The sequence below is a fragment of the Blastocystis sp. subtype 4 genome, assembly GCF_000743755.1.
Source record: "Blastocystis sp. subtype 4 strain WR1 chromosome Unknown seqid_0076, whole genome shotgun sequence".
Taxonomy (NCBI): domain Eukaryota; class Bigyra; order Opalinata; family Blastocystidae; genus Blastocystis; species Blastocystis sp. subtype 4.
In genome coordinates, this window is record NW_014569471.1 from 1 (window position 1) to 16,747 (window position 16,747).

At 39.8% G+C, this 16,747-nt stretch overlaps 6 protein-coding genes across 6 annotated transcripts; 3 read left to right on the plus strand and 3 right to left on the minus strand.

Moving 5' to 3' along the window:
* Nucleotides 1-3,132: 3,132 nt before the first annotated feature.
* Nucleotides 3,133-4,309, plus strand: JH06_1501 (hypothetical protein; the record flags this gene model as incomplete). Its single annotated transcript, XM_014672762.1, has 5 exons — nt 3,133-3,262; nt 3,292-3,488; nt 3,518-3,823; nt 3,854-4,042; nt 4,073-4,309. The coding sequence occupies 5 exons, from the start codon at nt 3,133-3,135 to the stop codon at nt 4,307-4,309; spliced, it is 1,059 nt and encodes a 352-aa protein (XP_014528248.1).
* Nucleotides 4,310-4,333: 24 nt separating this feature from the next.
* On the minus strand, nt 4,334-5,715 carry JH06_1502 (hypothetical protein; the record flags this gene model as incomplete). The annotated part of the gene is made up of 8 exons (XM_014672763.1): nt 4,334-4,405; nt 4,436-4,507; nt 4,540-4,825; nt 4,855-5,288; nt 5,314-5,360; nt 5,393-5,471; nt 5,503-5,599; nt 5,633-5,715. 8 exons carry the CDS (start codon nt 5,713-5,715, stop codon nt 4,334-4,336), a joined length of 1,170 nt encoding a protein of 389 aa, XP_014528249.1.
* Nucleotides 5,716-5,745: 30 nt separating this feature from the next.
* Nucleotides 5,746-8,149, plus strand: JH06_1503 (glutamate-tRNA ligase; the record flags this gene model as incomplete). The annotated part of the gene is made up of 9 exons (XM_014672764.1): nt 5,746-5,770; nt 5,804-5,909; nt 5,945-6,073; nt 6,106-6,218; nt 6,249-6,996; nt 7,028-7,352; nt 7,382-7,744; nt 7,769-7,933; nt 7,964-8,149. The coding sequence occupies 9 exons, from the start codon at nt 5,746-5,748 to the stop codon at nt 8,147-8,149; spliced, it is 2,160 nt and encodes a 719-aa protein (XP_014528250.1).
* A 178-nt stretch (nt 8,150-8,327) lies between these two features.
* Nucleotides 8,328-9,667, plus strand: JH06_1504 (hypothetical protein; the record flags this gene model as incomplete). Its single annotated transcript, XM_014672765.1, has 7 exons — nt 8,328-8,398; nt 8,428-8,553; nt 8,585-8,651; nt 8,681-8,905; nt 8,936-9,139; nt 9,170-9,430; nt 9,461-9,667. The coding sequence occupies 7 exons, from the start codon at nt 8,328-8,330 to the stop codon at nt 9,665-9,667; spliced, it is 1,161 nt and encodes a 386-aa protein (XP_014528251.1).
* A 22-nt stretch (nt 9,668-9,689) lies between these two features.
* JH06_1505 (hypothetical protein) lies at nt 9,690-12,621 on the minus strand (the record flags this gene model as incomplete). Its single annotated transcript, XM_014672766.1, has 4 exons — nt 9,690-9,962; nt 9,993-10,223; nt 10,255-12,221; nt 12,324-12,621. The coding sequence occupies 4 exons, from the start codon at nt 12,619-12,621 to the stop codon at nt 9,690-9,692; spliced, it is 2,769 nt and encodes a 922-aa protein (XP_014528252.1).
* Nucleotides 12,622-12,887: 266 nt separating this feature from the next.
* Nucleotides 12,888-16,294, minus strand: JH06_1506 (activating signal cointegrator 1 complex subunit 3; the record flags this gene model as incomplete). The annotated part of the gene is made up of 11 exons (XM_014672767.1): nt 12,888-13,019; nt 13,069-13,150; nt 13,181-13,446; nt 13,480-13,684; nt 13,722-13,918; nt 13,958-14,704; nt 14,735-14,937; nt 14,968-15,162; nt 15,193-15,385; nt 15,416-15,884; nt 15,915-16,294. The coding sequence occupies 11 exons, from the start codon at nt 16,292-16,294 to the stop codon at nt 12,888-12,890; spliced, it is 3,069 nt and encodes a 1,022-aa protein (XP_014528253.1).
* Nucleotides 16,295-16,747: the final 453 nt, after the last annotated feature.

A 16,747-nucleotide genomic window follows, 5' to 3' on the forward strand; every position in this document is an offset into this window, starting at 1 on the left:
GAAAGAATGGTAAGTGTTTTGAGTATGAAGGAGGAAGAATGGTTAGAGAATGTGAATACAAGAATGGAGTAATGATGGGAGTATTGAGAGAATGGAAAGGAGAATGTATGATTGAATATGATATGAATGGAATGAGAGTATATGAAGGAGGATTTGAAGGAGATATGATGAAAGGATTTGTTCGAGAAGGTAAAGGTAAAGAGTTTGGAGTTAATGGAAAGAGTGCATTGTATGTAGGTGGATGGAAGAATGGAAAGAGAGAAGGATATGGAAGTGAATTCAAAGACTGTTTTCCTGTGTATATTGGAGAATGGAAGAATGGATTGAGAGATGGAGATGGAAAGGAATTGAATGAGAATGAAGAAGTGATAAGAAGTGGAAGATGGAACAAAGGAACATACGGTGTTGAGCAATTTGAAGATGGATATAGAAATGATTTGAGTGTATTTGATGTTGACTGTTTGAAAGGTATTGAGAGAGTTGAGATTGGAAATGATTGTTTTGAGAAAGTGAATCGATTTGTGATTGATGGATTGAATGAATTGAAGAGTATGAAGATTGGAAAGAATAGCTTCAATTTCTATGATACTAGATGTGGAAGCAATTGTGTGATAATGAATTGTGATCAATTGAGTGAAATCCACATTGGTTTTCAATCATTCTATTGGTATGAGTCATTTGAATTGAAGAATCTTCCTTCTCTCATATCCATTCAATTGGATGATAAAGCATTCTGTAAGTGTTATTCAGTAGTATTTGAGAGTATGAATGATTGACTGACTGATGAATGAGATCTGACTCGACTTCAATCCATCACTCTTGGATCATACGCTCTATTTGGTGACCATGAGACTAAACAATGGGCTGAATTGAAAATGAAGAGTATGAATGCTTTGATATTCACTGATCAGATCTTCCTTCTCTATCTTCATTCGAAGGAGATGGTAGCAATCTCGATTGGATAGACAGCGTGATATTGGATAGTAATGCTTGAGTTTGACTTTGAATTAGATATTCCATTACTTACTGATGAAGGAATACAGATGAAAGGAAGATTCATATTTGAGGAAGTGAAAGAATTGCATAGTTCAAGTATGCTTGATTGACTGATAATGATTGAGATGCTGATTCTCTTGATCGATTCATTAGAATGCATAGCAAACATCTTTAGAAGAATATCCATAATAACTGATTGTATCATATACAAAAAATAATGTTTGTTGATAATCCATTCATTCACTCTTCACAATAGTGATCAGACTCCTGAATTCTCATTGGCTGAATCAGTGAAACAATTAAATCACTTTGTATCAACAATTGATACAATGCAAATGATCATCTGAATGCATATCCAAATGAAAAGACCAATTCATCTTTTCCCTTGATCTATTTCAAACGTAATTGAGTTCCAATCATAACGTATTCATTCCATCTTCAATCAGTAAGTCATGCCATCTCTACTACCAATCTTTCCAATCAATCACACATCATCCGTCTATTCCAAATACATTAATTAGGTAACAATGCATTCAAAATGAATTGTTACTATTAGAGGTATTTTTTCAATTCCATAGATCGTTTTACTGTAGTACGATTATTCCCTCTCTTTTTGTCATGAGCAATATCAATCTTATTTTTCCATAATGGCAACAACGTATCCATTCTGGGAAAAGGAGCTGCAGACTATTTCGCTGTTGGTGGGCGGAGTGGGTGGATCTTTTGAGATTTCATTCGGTAGATTTCTCCTGATTGCTCCCTCTGTGTTACTGGAGTCCCGTCTCTAGAGAGACGAACTGCTGTTGAGCTTGTGATGAAAACGAAATCACTGGATTATTATGTGTATTCTTGTACATCTCACACAACCCTACGAGAAGTTCTTTCTGACTTTTGTAAATATATTTCTGTAGTGGATTTAAACAAACCTAATCAATAGAAACTTGTTTCACAGTCTTTTGTGGTGAAGTCTAATGGTGAACTGCTATTAGACATTCAAGAGTATTGTGATATGTATTACAAACAAAATGGAGAATGCAAATCTCCCTGTCTCTTAGTAGACATGGTAGGTGTTTGATTCCTGTTTACATCCAAGTGTGAAAATCTCAGCGATGAGGTATTCTATATGATCAACTCTTTATCGTCAAAAGTGGCCTTTTTGAATGTGATCATGCTAACGGTTACTCTGAACCCCTTTATTACCAATTCATCGTACATCATTCATTTTCCAATTCTTTCTGATACCGAAATTAGAACCATTCTTCTATCTGACACTTCTTCCAAAGAAACGGAGTTGATTCGTATTGTTATTCATTATATCCTCCTCTTCTATTCATCTCAAACCAATTCACTCTCCGAATTACGTGCCTTACGAGATATGGTATTAGCTTATTGTTCCGATCATCACTACACATGCTCCAATGAGAAAGAGATTCAATCATACATCACCTCTCTCCAGGATAGTCTTTTTGTAAATATTATGCCTGTGTTCTCAGAACACATGGAATCCCTCTCTGACACTACGAATGCCATTCCACTTTCTGATTACTGTGGTATCGATATCTCATTCAATGCAAAATTGCTGTTGATTGCTGGATATCTGTGTTCAGTATACCCAGAATCGGAAGACCAACATCTCTTTGGACGTGATGATGAACAGCGTGTGAAAACGAAAGGACGAAGGAGGCGGAAAGTGAAACCAATAGGTCCTTCACTCGTAGAATATGGAATTCATTCTTATGTATAGAAATCAAGTACGTTTTCGATCAACCGACTCATTGCTCTTTATCAGTGTTTACGCCGATCGTATAAGAGAGCGAAACTTAGTCATTTCTAGGTTATTTCCCGATACTCAAGCTTCTTCGTGGAATTACGGTTTTCTTCTTTCTCAGATCTCAGTGCTAACAAAGTTAGGACTGTTAGCTCAGGTGGGCGCAACTGGAACTACCATCGAATTGAATCAACTTGTCTATCGATGTACGGCAAAGCGGACAAACATCTTGAATATAGCTAAGAACATCAATTTTGATATTAGTCCTTATATCTACGTTGTTTCTTCATTCAAAGTTTGGTGGGACCAAAATACTTCATATTTAAACAAACAAATCCGTGGATCTTTCAGGATTACCATTCTTTTGGATGTCAACCCCTAAAATCACCAAGGTGGAGAAGATTACTACAGATAAACTTGCCGATGAAACGATGAATGTTATTATTGAAATGCTTGACATTATCGTGAATCAAACGAAGCAAGGCAATCCGGATGACAGTATGTTACTCTTTGATGCTGTAATGTAGCTTTTATTCATACTGGAAATGAACTCAAGTACTTTGGGGTGGGTCATCAATTGAAAATATCCAAGCTTGCTGATACCCTCTATAGTACGCTAAAAGATGTTATTGTGTTTGTGATCGAGGAAATGGCCAAAGACAGTGTTCAAGATTATAAGTTTATCGTTCCCAAACATACAAGTTATGTTGGCACAGTCGTGAAGGTGACTGCTTCTTTTCTTCTTCATTTTAGAGCGTGGCTCTTGATGTGATAGCACATAACCGATCCTACCGTGACTACATCGATATGCTTAGTCAAGGAACTGGAAAATATGCTTTTGATGTTCAGCAAGAGACTTTTCGGAATCTCTATCGAGATACAGTTCTTGCTCTCTATGGACGTGGCTTTCTGTTTGATGATGATCCCGAGTTACTAAACATTCAACATACAACCATAATCATTCCACCCAATGCGGTTTCTTCGGAAGAGCTTCTTCCTGCTCTTCCACAAACAGATTTTGATGTAAAACAAAGTCATTCCGATGAAGGGTCTCGACTTGTAATCATCTAGATTCACCATAATGTCTAGATTGAGGAAGTATTCTCATTGAAAGGCTTGTCGCGAAGTCGAGTGATTCTTCCCTACTTACGGCGTCTCTTTGAATCGAAGAAAGCAGCTACAGTGACAAGGAAGCGTGTACATCAGCTGGCTTCAAGAGTTGAACCTGATGACGAAATTCTTCAGGCATTTCATGAGAAATTCAATGAGGTTATGGCTGTAGGAATGAGTGATGAGAATGATGCATAGAATTCACAGACAGAAATGGATTCAATATCAGAGATTGTGCGTGGTCATTGCGCATTCAGTGCTTTGTCCTATTTGAGAGAGCATTTCCCAAAAGAACGGGTTGATGTAGTTGAACATTATTTGAATGCAGAAAAGATGTCAGGTTCGAAAGCTCGGAAACGATACCTGAAGGTTCCTTCAGGAAAACGAGTTCATTTTAACAGTGAGCTTTCGGAAAATGTAATACCCATGTTTTAGTAAGAACAAACTCTTTGTTATAAATTACATAATAGCTTGCTCAATGAATTCGGCAATGTCTGTTAAAGTGAAAAACTGCTTATTTCTCAGCATACTCTACAAGAATATTCATCCATTTATATATACTTTCAAATTGTACACGACAGTCTTATCAATATCCACACTGTCAATGTTCTTCACCTCCACTCGTTCTAACGTCTACTCCATTATTATCATAAACTAGATCCAACACGAGGATACTGTGGTGGGAGTTGGAGATCCACCATAATGCAATTCGAAAACACAATCCGAATCTGACCATCAGCTCCTTCATTCACTACATAACGCAGACGAAGCGAACTTAGTTCATTTGCATAACGACGAGAAGAGTACATCACATACATCAAATCCACCACAAACGTATTCCAATCAGTTCCAAGACTCTTCGATACAATCTCATCAAATTGAGGTAACAACCAATTGATTCTGGCCGAACAAAGCTTGTTGTTCTCATCTGTTTCCATAATCAGTTCCCGCCTACTCTCAAATCACATTTGTAATCATACCCATCTTCAAACGTCATACTGATATTCTTACCCTCACTCTGGATGTCAAAGAGACCAAAACTGTGACGCATGATACGTTTCAGGCTATACAACCACAAAAGGGATTTGTGCGTAGCTGAACGATCTTCCAGATTTACCAAAGGAGAAGGAACTCCTTTAGCTTCATTCTCGGCTTGAAGTGTCTGTAAGCGTGCTTCTAACTCTTGACAACGTTTTTCGTATGTTCCCTTTTCTGCTGTAAGAGATGCAATGGTAGCACTTTGTTTTGCTAGAATCACCTCCGCTTCCTTCTCGCTTAACGGAATTACCGTATTTTGAATATCAGAACCACAGTTCTCCTCCGACTGCTTCACTTCGGTGTACAGTGAAGTCACAGTGTTAATCAAATCCTTCTCTTTCTGTTGATATAATACAATTTCTATTATTTTATATTTCTATCATAGGTTTACTATCATTTACATCCGATACAAGCTGCTCAAACGCAGTGATCTCAATTTCCTTTCCAACTACAATTTCATCCTCTCTATGATATCCATACCATCCTTTTCGAATTGGAAAATCTGGTTACTATCTTGGTGAATCTCATTGAGAAGCGTCGACAGAGAATTGGATTGCGTCTACTTCATAACTCTCTCATCCCTTTCTTACGCAAATATCTTTGATTTGATCATAGAAGTTATCGATATCTTCAAGAATGAAAGGATAGTAATGACTCCGTAGACTTTCGTCAATCTCTCCAAGCATTCTACTGCATTAGCTCCATTCAATAGATACAAACCGTTGAATCTCCTCCATGACGATCAAATACAAAGCCATTAGCTGGAGAGTTTTCCGGGAAATTTCTCTCACTGAAGAAGGCATGGTTGTCAAAGAAACCTCTTGATATTCGTGATGTCTACGCTCTTCTGGGATATATGTATTCTCTTTAAGGTTTCTTATCAATGCCTAGCCTGTCCCCCCTACCTTGCCTTTGCCGTCGGTGTCCAATGCGGCCAAAAGTTCCAATTCAAGGTAGATACTCTTGAAAATGGTGTGTGTCTGTTGAAGGATGGAGAGTAGGCGAGAATGAGAACTTCTTGTTATCCCGTAGAACTACAATCACTGGTGAAGACTCTATCTGTGACTATTTCATTTCGAAATGTTCTGATCAGTCTCTCCTTGGAGGAGACGATGCAGCTACTGTGAAAGAATGGAGACAAACAGCTACCTCTATTACGAAGTAGATACATTTGAAAGGTGTATTCCGTGTAGAGAGAACGTATTAGAGCAGATCGAGAAACTCGATACTTATATTGCTACACGCACCTGTATTGTACGTAATACATTCACAATTGCTGATATCGCTATGTGGGCAGCAATTAAGAGTACATTTTTCAGAATCTTCTCATAGGAAGGTACTGAGATTGAAATTCCTGCCAAATTCGGTTTCGCTACTCGTTGGTACAATTATATCAGTGCCATTCCTTCCGTTAAGCAAACTCTGGGTCGTGTTGGTGGCTCTCTTCGTATGGCGGCGAAGCAGGCTGCTGCTCCTAAGAAGGAGATCAGCACCAAGAAAGGAGAGATTAGTTTAGATGGAACTCCGGAGTCAATGCCAGACCTGCCTTTCGCGGAGATGGGAAAGGTGATTACTCGATTCCCTCCTGAAGCCTCTGGTTACATGCATATTGGTCATGTAAAGGCTGCTATGTTGAATTATTACTACGCGAAGCGTTATCAGGGTAAATTGTTGCTCCGATTTGATGATACCAACCCATCAAAGGAGAAGCAGGAATTCGAGACAAGTATCATTGATGACTTGGCAAAACTCGGAATTAAGGCTGATATATTCTCTCACACCAGTGACTTCTTCGATGTGATTCTAAATTACGCGCGTCAGATGATTCGTGAAGGTCTCGCTTTTATGGACAATACAGATCAGGAAACAATGAGAAAAGAGAGAATGGAGCGAAAGGAGAGTAAAATGAGAAATACCTCACCTGAGGAGAATATGCGTCTCTTCGAGGCATTGTGTCGTGGTGAACCTGAAGTTCAAGATTATTGCTTGAGAGCTAAGATTGACATGAAGAGTGATAATGGAACAATGCGTGATCCTGTTCTAGTACGTTATTTCCCTCTTACTCATATTCGTACTGGAGATAAGTCTGAATTCATTGATGAATTGATTGATTAGGTACAAGGCGTATCCTTGTTATGATCTTGCTTGTCCTATTGTGGATAGTATTGAAGGTGTTACTCATGCCATGCGAACTACCGAGTATAAGGATCGTGATGAACAGTATATGTGGATTCAGAAGGCATTACGTCTGCGACCTGTTCATCTGGTGGAGTTTGCTAGACTTAATTTCCAGTATACCCTAATGAGTAAGCGTAAACTCACTTGGATGGTTGACCATCATGAAGTGGATGGTTGGGATGATCCTCGGTTCCCCACGGTAAAGGGAGTGTTACGTCGTGGTGTCCAAGTTGAGGCTTTGCGTGCTTTTATTCTCTCTCAAGTAGGTATTGAGCAAGGGGTTCATTGTAGGGTTTCTCAAAGCGTGTGGTGACTATGGAATGGGATAAGTTCTGGTCTGATAACAAGAAGATTCTGGAACGAAATGCCCTCCGTTTCATGGGAGTGATGAAGAGTGATTATGTGCTTCTGACGCTGACGAATGTCACAGAGGGCACGATCAAGGTGGCAAATCATCCTAAAGACGAGTCGAAGGGAACAAGTGATATTATGATTGGACCTAAGGTGATGTTGGAGAGAGCAGATGCTGAAGAGTTGAAGGAAGGAGAGGAATTCACTATGATGCGATGGGGCAATGCGAAGGTAACTTCGATTGAGCGAGATGAGGCCGGAGTTGTGATTGGTCTCACTGGAGAGTTTATTCCAAATGTTATTGTGATGATAGAGTATGATGAGTAGGGAGACTTCAAGAATACTGTGAAGGTGAACTGGGTTGCAGAGTCCCCTGCAAACCATGAAGTGACTGTGGTTGAATATGATGATCTTCTCACAAAGAAGACACTGGAGGAGAATGATAACTTTGAGGACTTCTTGACAAGTAAGGATCATCCTACTAAGATGGAGGTAGGGAATGAAATTGAGATTACTACTTAGTATACCGTGATTGTGAATAATGCTTGTAAGGGATTGAAGGAGAATCAGATTGTTCAGCTGGAGAGACGTGGATTCTATCGTTGTGATGTCCCTGATACTGAATCGACACCTGCTAGACTCATTCTCATTCCTGATGGAAAGAAGAAGGCTATGAGTAAGCTTTCGGGTGTCTTAGGTCATAAGTAATGGAGTTGGGTTCAAAACGGGTTGTTTGTTAACCAATTGATTCTGGAGTACTGTTTTATGCGAATCCAGATTATCTTTATGTAGAAGTACTGATAACAATAGTGCATTTAAAATATTATCACTGTTTGTTTGACAACTTGAATTCCTGTCAATGTCATACTTTAATAGTTGTCATAGAATGGATGATGTCTTCTCGTTCTCTAATGATCCTGCTCCGCTTGGGATCCTTCCAGGACCGACAATGAAAAGGTACTTATGAATCTGCGGATCCAGTCTAGAACCTATACCCAGATATCAAGCCTGTCCTTTTCAAGCGATTCTCGTATCAATTGTATTTGTATATGCCCTGTTGCCTTTGGAAGCTACAAATACTTAGCTATTCTTTCTTCCAACACATGTTCAATGTATATCCTCTTTCTGCACATAATTCCATAGTTTCCGGGTCAACAAGGACGATTCAATCTCCCTTCTTCAAGCTTTCAATGATGACGATAAGACCGAAGTAAGGACCTTTCTGCAATTTCATTTTAGAACTTTGTTTGCTGTGATTGGGTTGTGAATGACAACACTAATGACTCGGATGTCTTTCTTATAGTAGGTGGTACTTCAGGTTATATCAAAGTGTTGAATCTAACTCAGCGTACCGTTTCACAGGTTCATTTATCTTCTTCTACTCATTATCAGATCCTATCGGGGCATTGTGGAGCAGTCAGGTGTATAAAATCTGTCCAACGCAACTCCTACCTGATTCTATCGGTTTGATCCTTTTCTAACACTTCATTGTAGGGAGGAATTGATGGGACGTTACGAATGTGGGATATCCGAAGACGAACAAATCTCCAGATAACTCGATTTGGGAATAACTTTGATGACTTAACTTGGATTGATGTTGGAGTCCGAGGCGATCGCTTTGTCTGTAGTGATATATTGGGAGCTGTTATTGTGTATTCTTTCCAAGATGAAGATTTTGTTGAAGAGAGTATTATTTATGTGAGTATGATGACAGAATCTTAATTCCAGAAATCTAATTGTGCTCCTGTTCTGTGGGTTGGTCGTCTACTTCTCAGTGTTGTGGATGACTTATGTTCTTTGTTCACACCATTTCTGCAAAATAATTCCTTGGTTATCAAGGTGTATAAGCAGTTTCATTCAAATTCGTTTCCTCAACTTTTCTGTCTCAATCATGACGCTTCAGTTCTAGCTATTCTGTCTGAAGGGTTTATTGAGTTCTTCCATGTCGATACGGATTCACAGCCATTTTCTTCTCTTTCTATTAGTTTTGTAGCATTGAGTGATATGAATGACTTCTAGCTTTCCAGTCCTCCTCTGTCTATTTCATTTTGTCTAACAGACGAGTATCTACTTGTTGTTACAAAGAAAGGAACAATTTCCCTTTTCGTTGCGGAGCCTGAACCTTCTATAGCTTCTGGAACAATGGCCCTTCCTCTGTTCCCTTTTGACGACTTGGACAAGACGTCACAATCTTATGACTTCTATGGTAGTGATATAAGCATCTAACTAATGTATGTTCACAAACACATCAATCCATCAAATATTCATCAAACACCACATCATCCTCAAATTCCTCAGCATTCAGTGCATCATCTTCTATATCTTCTTCAATTACTTCCTTTATTCCCTTCTTCACTTGTTCTTCATCTCCTGTCACTTCAATTTCTAGTTTCTTCTCCACATCCAGACCCACAACTGAATCACACAGTACTAAGACACGCAACGATTCGTGACGCACCTTCCGTAGTGTCACACTCAATCGTATCATCGTGTGACGAATCACAGAGGTTCGTTTCCAGGCCTAATTCTTACTTCACTTCTTCATTCCTACCAGAATACGTCCCTCTCCGTCTATTACACTCACGAAATACGAGTAATTCTTTGGTTTCTTGAAGCGGGGCGCATTCACACGTTGAGGAACAGCTCGAGCCAGACTCAAGTGTACACAGAACTCATATTCCTTCTCTACTAATAGCAATGATGGATCCGACAAAATCTGGCCGGATTCTGTCACATCTACACTTAAGATGAGTTCAGGGAGGTTCTGGAAGGCTTTGACAATCTATGATTTAGTGAATTCAACAATTCTCTACTTTTTCTGTCAATTTACGTTCGCAACGACAATGATTTAATATCTCCAAAATCTGCGTTTCCGATTTTCCTCTCAAATCTCGCAATTCACAAATACCCTCCTTATTCAATCGTTTTACAAGAGCATTGTCAATGCCATCAATCTGAAGTAACTGAGAATTATATGGCATCAGGGCTTGTATGAGCAGTGGCATAGTGTTCATGATTAACAAGAGTTGTGATGACTGTTTTATCTCAAATGCAATATCAGCCAATGCATTGATTAGACGAATACTATTGTCAAGAATGCTATTCTGATCATTCAAAAAGTCTGTGATGGGAAGAGGAAGTCTCTGCATGAATGCTTGAAGTAACATGTAGACCTTCAGATGCTGGTCATTGAAGTTAGCATCGTCAGGCAGAGACCAGTATATTTCATTTGCAAATGCTTCCAATGTTTGGTCTTCATTATGGCGGAGAGGTGCAGGATCATACTCACTGGCTGCTGAGATCAGCTGGAGGAGTGATGGAATCGAATCGATTTCTCGTAATCGTTCTGCAAATGCATGAACAGTGGTATATTGAATATAATAGAAGCTGGCTATGATACCGAGTCGTTTGGGTGACACTTGATTGTTCTCTTTCAACTCAATACAACCGGCTGACTGTAAGTCTTGTAAAACTCCGAGCAATATGGTTAAGAGGAATGATTGGAATTCTTCTACAGAGTTTCCATAAAGACCGTAATACGATGGATTTGCAAGTAATCTTCGATAGAAGAACGTCCAACTAATATAATCAACCACATCCTGCAAAGAATGGAGATTTCCCGCGGCAATTTCAGCATTGATATGATCATGAAGATGCTTATGAAGTGATGATTCTACGGGGAAAGGTTCATACAGAAACTTCTTATAATAGTTCTTCTTGATATCATGAACCATTACACATGCGACTCCTTCTGAATCGAATTGAGGTCTGCCAGCACGTCCCATCATCTGAAGGACATCTGTAATAGGATAGTCAATGAAACGACATTGTAAGGCGTCAAAGAACTCCGTTCCTTTGACAACAACAAGATAAGCAGGTAGATTCACTCCCCAAGCTAGTGTGGATGTACTACACAGGAGTTGAATCTTCTCTTGAGAGAAGAGTCGTTCAACGATCATTCGGTCATTCGCACACAGACCAGCATGGTGAATACCAACTCCAAATGGAAGGGTTTCTTTCAAATTGGAGTCTCTGACTTGATCAACAATCACACGCATTTCATCTGAACTCATATGAAGCCACTGGAAAGGATCATCAAATGCAGCATAATTGATCAATCCGAACGCTGTTAGTCTGGTTTGACGACGTGACGAAACGAACACTAGAACAGGTTTCTTGGGAGAATACTGGCGAATTGCAGTATAAGCTGGTTTATTCATGGTAGCCATACGAGGACAGTAATATTTGCCTGGATAGCCAGAGATATGAACTTGCAGCTGAACAGGTCGGACACTGTGACTGAAGTTGTAAAGACCCGTTCCTGAGATACCCAGCCAGTCACCCAGATCTGTAGCATTTGCTAAAGCAGTACTCAGTCCAATCACACGAATATGCTTCTGTTGTTTCTGGGAGATGAATCGAAGACGAGATACAATAACTTCAATGATAGGACCACGATCAGCACCCAACAAATGAATCTCATCAAGAATAATTAGTGAAACCTTCTTCACATACTCACGCTGTTCCCACATTCGACTTACTCCATCCCACTTCTCAGGTGTAGTCACAATAATATCAGCTCGTTGTAACTGACCTAGTTCAGGAGCAGAATCACCTGTAAGTTCAATAACACGGTGATGTAATCGAGTCTCGAATTTATCCTTCCAATCCAATAATTTCTCTCGAACCAATGATTTGAGAGGGCCAATATAAACAGCTTTCTCTCCTTTGTGAGCTTCTAAGAGACGCATCACAGCCAGCTCAGCTACAACAGTCTTACCTGAGCCTGTGGGAGCACAAACCAACATATTATCATCTGTGTGGAAGCTCTTAAAGAACACTTGAGACTGTACTGCATTGAAGTGGGTGAAATGATAGAAACTCTGATAACCGCGGTTATGTAATACTGTGACAGGAAGAGGATCCAAATCCAGAAGAGGAGTTTGCTTCTTTTTGTCATTGGGCATTCGTAAGCCTGCAAGAGGCAAATATACTTCCACATCACTTCCAATCCAGTGATCACTGCAGACTCGAAGTGTGAAATAGTCAGGGAGAGGGGGGAATACTGGAATTGCAAATTCCAAGCATTGTTCATCATTACGTTTCTTGTAGGGAATAGAAAGTTCTTCTGAATAGAGAATGGAGTGATTGTCAGGATTCTCAATCCAGACCCACACCATATCTGTCTAAAGAGTGAGGTGAGTGAATAATTGTGGATCAATGAGTGAGAGTGAAGTGAATGTGAGTGAGGAGAGAGTTGATGAATGAGTGAGAATGAGAGTAAAGAGGTGAGTAAGTCAGTGAATCTATGAATACGTTCATCACTTACAGGTCCATGGGTACGTAATGTCCATTCATAATCACATTGAATATGCACTGAAACACGGATAATACTACTCGTGACTGGCTGTAATTCTCCTGTTACTTCGTAATATGGAATCTACACTCAATTCATCATCAACACACATACCATTCGCACTAATCGCTTCACTGTACCGCCTATGGCTTTCTGATCCAAATATCCACTTATTTCGTCAGCACTCATTTCACGCAAATCGTCCAGTGATAACTCTTGTTTCTTGATACTCAAGACAATTCTTAATTCTTACCACTATTCGTGTTAATACTTCTCGATGAATGGGAACTTGTAGAAGGGGATGATCTGTGAACCAGATTCGTCGTTCCACAGACTTCGCCAGATTCAGTACTCTAGTCATCAGACTGCCATCTTACTCTTACAAGAATCCACTCATTGCCCAGCCACGTTGAATACAAATTTCAAACAGGGCTCTTGTGATTCGACCAGCATTCTGGGAAATGAAGTTAAAGTCACTGAAGAGAGTCGCTTCATGTGGATTCCACTGATTGATATAAGCTTGTAACAGAATCAAAGTCTTTGCATATTCATCATCCAATTTCACATCTTGTCCCACACGACAACAGGATCGTTTCATATCAACCAGTTCAGATAACTCTTCATCTCGAACTTTGATTGACTGAAACTCCTATCAATCAATCTTTCTTATTCATCATCTTACCTGACTCATTGCAACAATAGTCAGAATTGTTCGAAGATCGGACACATCTGTTAACCGCTCATTAACAACAATAACCGTGTTATATCCGATATAGAAGTGACTTGCTACACGACCTAAATCCGTTGGAAACAGATTTCCACTCTCCATATCATAACGAGCCATGTGAGCCTGATCCAATTTCATTGCAGTATCAGTAATCATATCTCTATCAATCAATCATAGTTCTTAAAACCTACTCACACTTGCAGAAGAGTGATGGATCTCTCATACGTTCTTCATTCGAAATGCCATACACCAATGGATTCTTACGCATTCGGATATACAAATACGTATATTGAAGCCAAATCACAGCTTCTCGAAGATTTGTAACTGTTCCCGCAACTATTTCTGCATTCAAGTGATCACATAAATTCTTCATGAATGATGATTCGATTGGCGTCTATAGATCATCTCACAGTCTCATCACCACCTTCATTACCATCAAACGAGCAAATGAGTCAATACTATCATGCATACCAATCAAACAGCCCTCTCCTGTTGTATCGAACTGAGGTCTGCCTGCTCGACCAAAGATTTGAATGACATCCAAAATGTCCACATTAACCCAACCTCCTCGAGAGGCATCATACAATTCTGTTCCCTTGATGATTACACCATGAGCTGGGAGATTCACACCCCATGCCAATGTAGCTGTGCAACAAAGTACACGTACAATACCTTCAGCGAACATCTCTTCCACCAAATTACGATCACTTCGACGCATACCTGCGTGATGAATCGCAAGACCGTATTGAAAGAGATTCTGAAGTTGCTGATTGTGAGAACGTTGAACACGCTGCTTGAAATAGTCATATCGAGGGTGATGAATTGGAGTTGCAAACAGACTCTGTTTCCTACCTTCTGTAGCATATTCAATGAGTTTATTCGCCGTAGTCAGTGTATCCTTACGCGAATGAACAAAGACCATAGCTTGCTTATCATTCAATAATTCCTCACAGCATCGATCATAAGCCAGTTCATACATCTTCTCAATTGCTTTCAATTTGTTTGTTATTGTCACACCAAGGAATCGTTGTGTCAGAGGAACAGGTCTGAAGGAGTCATCACAATAGAACAAGCCCTTTCCAGGCTCCATATTCACATGAAGGAATTCCGCCACATCTGAATAATTGGGCAAGGTGGCCGATAAGCCAACAAGACGAATTGGAGTCTGGGTTGATTCAATCTATTGTTCACTCCAATCAAAGAAGGATACTTGACGTAATGTACGAGCAGTGATTGATTCAACAACATTACCTCGATCACTAGCCAACAGATGTACCTCATCCAGAATCAGTAATTTGACTTTCTCTACCAGACTGTTATCACCTCCTTTTCGTGTGATTACATCCCACTTCTCTGGTGTTGTTACGATGACCTGTGTCTCTGCTATTTCTGCTCGTGTAAGCTGCATATCTCCTACACCTCATTCCAATCTCTCTACTTAACCTGTCAACTCTCTCACAATGAGTCCCAATCGACTCAATCGTTCCTTGAACTTTCCGACAATCTCCTGTGCCAAAGCTTTCATTGGAGCCACATATATCACTTTCATTTCTTCACGTTTTAATACACCTTCTTCTTCCATATTCTTTCTTATCTCGTGTACAATTGTCAACAAAGCCACATTTGTCTTACCAGCACCTAAAACTCATTCTCCTCCTTCTCATTTACCAGTTGGAGCACAAACCAACATATTGTTATCTGAGTTGTATGCACAGTCAAATACCCAGCTTTGTAATCGATTGAATTTCTCTATGCCTTCAAATACCAATTGAGCCCAATCCTCCAACTGTGATACAGGAACCAGCTCAATGGTCTGTGACTTCTGTTGCTGTTGAGGTTGGACCACCAATTCCTCATAGCCCTAGGGATGAATCTCGTTAATCGTACTCACATCATGATATGTCTTCTGACCTCCACACTTCTCATCTGTGGTCACACTGTGATCCAATTTCATTCCAATCATATAACCCTTATAACGATCATCATAGCCCTTCGGCTCGTTGGCTAGACGCAAACCCTGTTGTTTCAATTGTGCTAAATATGTAGCATTCAGACCCAGATCATCAATCGGTTTTGAACTCAGCTCATCGGAATGCTGACCTTGTTTTGATGATGAAACTCCCGTTTCTTTGAGAATCACTGCACTATCGTCAGGAGCATGTAGAAGAGCATCACGATGTTCCATAATCGTGAATACAAACTCAACCGCCTCGACTCCAAGTAGATTCAGAAGATCCTCTTGATTCTGCTCAGCACCTCCACTTTCTAGGATTGACATGATGCAATCGCTTAAGGAAGATGCATTAAATACATCGCGAGAAGTAGGGTTGGAATTGAGATAATCATCACAAACGGAGTAACTATCAATTATATCTCTTCAGTGCCACTACAGCCAATCACTGTCGTAAATACCATCATCCTGGGTTATGGGAGTTTCTTCACAAGGTTCTGTTTCCTCAATAGGAGATATAGATTGGGTTTCAGAATCAGCGAAATCGAGTTCAATTGGAAGATCTGACCCATAGATCTGGTCCAGAGTTGTGACTACATCTCGACGAGTACTCTTTGCAACACGGAAATACTTCTTTAAATCCATACAATACTCGTTAAGTTTGTACCACTTCTCTTTCAATTGGGATCCGAACATCATCTCAGCTTCTTTACGCTGATCCGGATTCAATGTGGCATTGTATACAACAAGAGCCATCTCATTGATATTAATTGTATCATAGGGACAAGCTCTAGTCTTAAGCGAAGAATAGCCATTCATACGACTTGACAACTGCAATGAATGAATGATATGTTTTCTTCAAATCTGCTTCTTTTTCAGGAGGAACTGAAGTGAAATTGTCCCAGCTTAGTTTCTCCCTTGCGGCAGATAACTTCTTGATATACTCATCTCGCTTCCTATCGATTTCTTCTCTTTCCAAACGCAATTTCCCCAAGTCTGGAGCATACTGTTGCTTCAAAGCTCGAAGAGCGGTTGTCTATAGGATGATACTAATTTGTGAGTCCTAGTACAAGTCTTGGACGTGATGAAGTACTCATAAATCCTTTTCTGCCGTTTCTATTTTTAGGAATCACATGTATCAATTCTTGGGACCCCAACATATTGATTATCAGAACAAACACTTCAAAGAAGCTTTAATAATTCGCATATCACTTCATATTTGTCCATCATCGCTAATGCCTTGAGGTTCTGATCCGAAATACTCTTGAATTG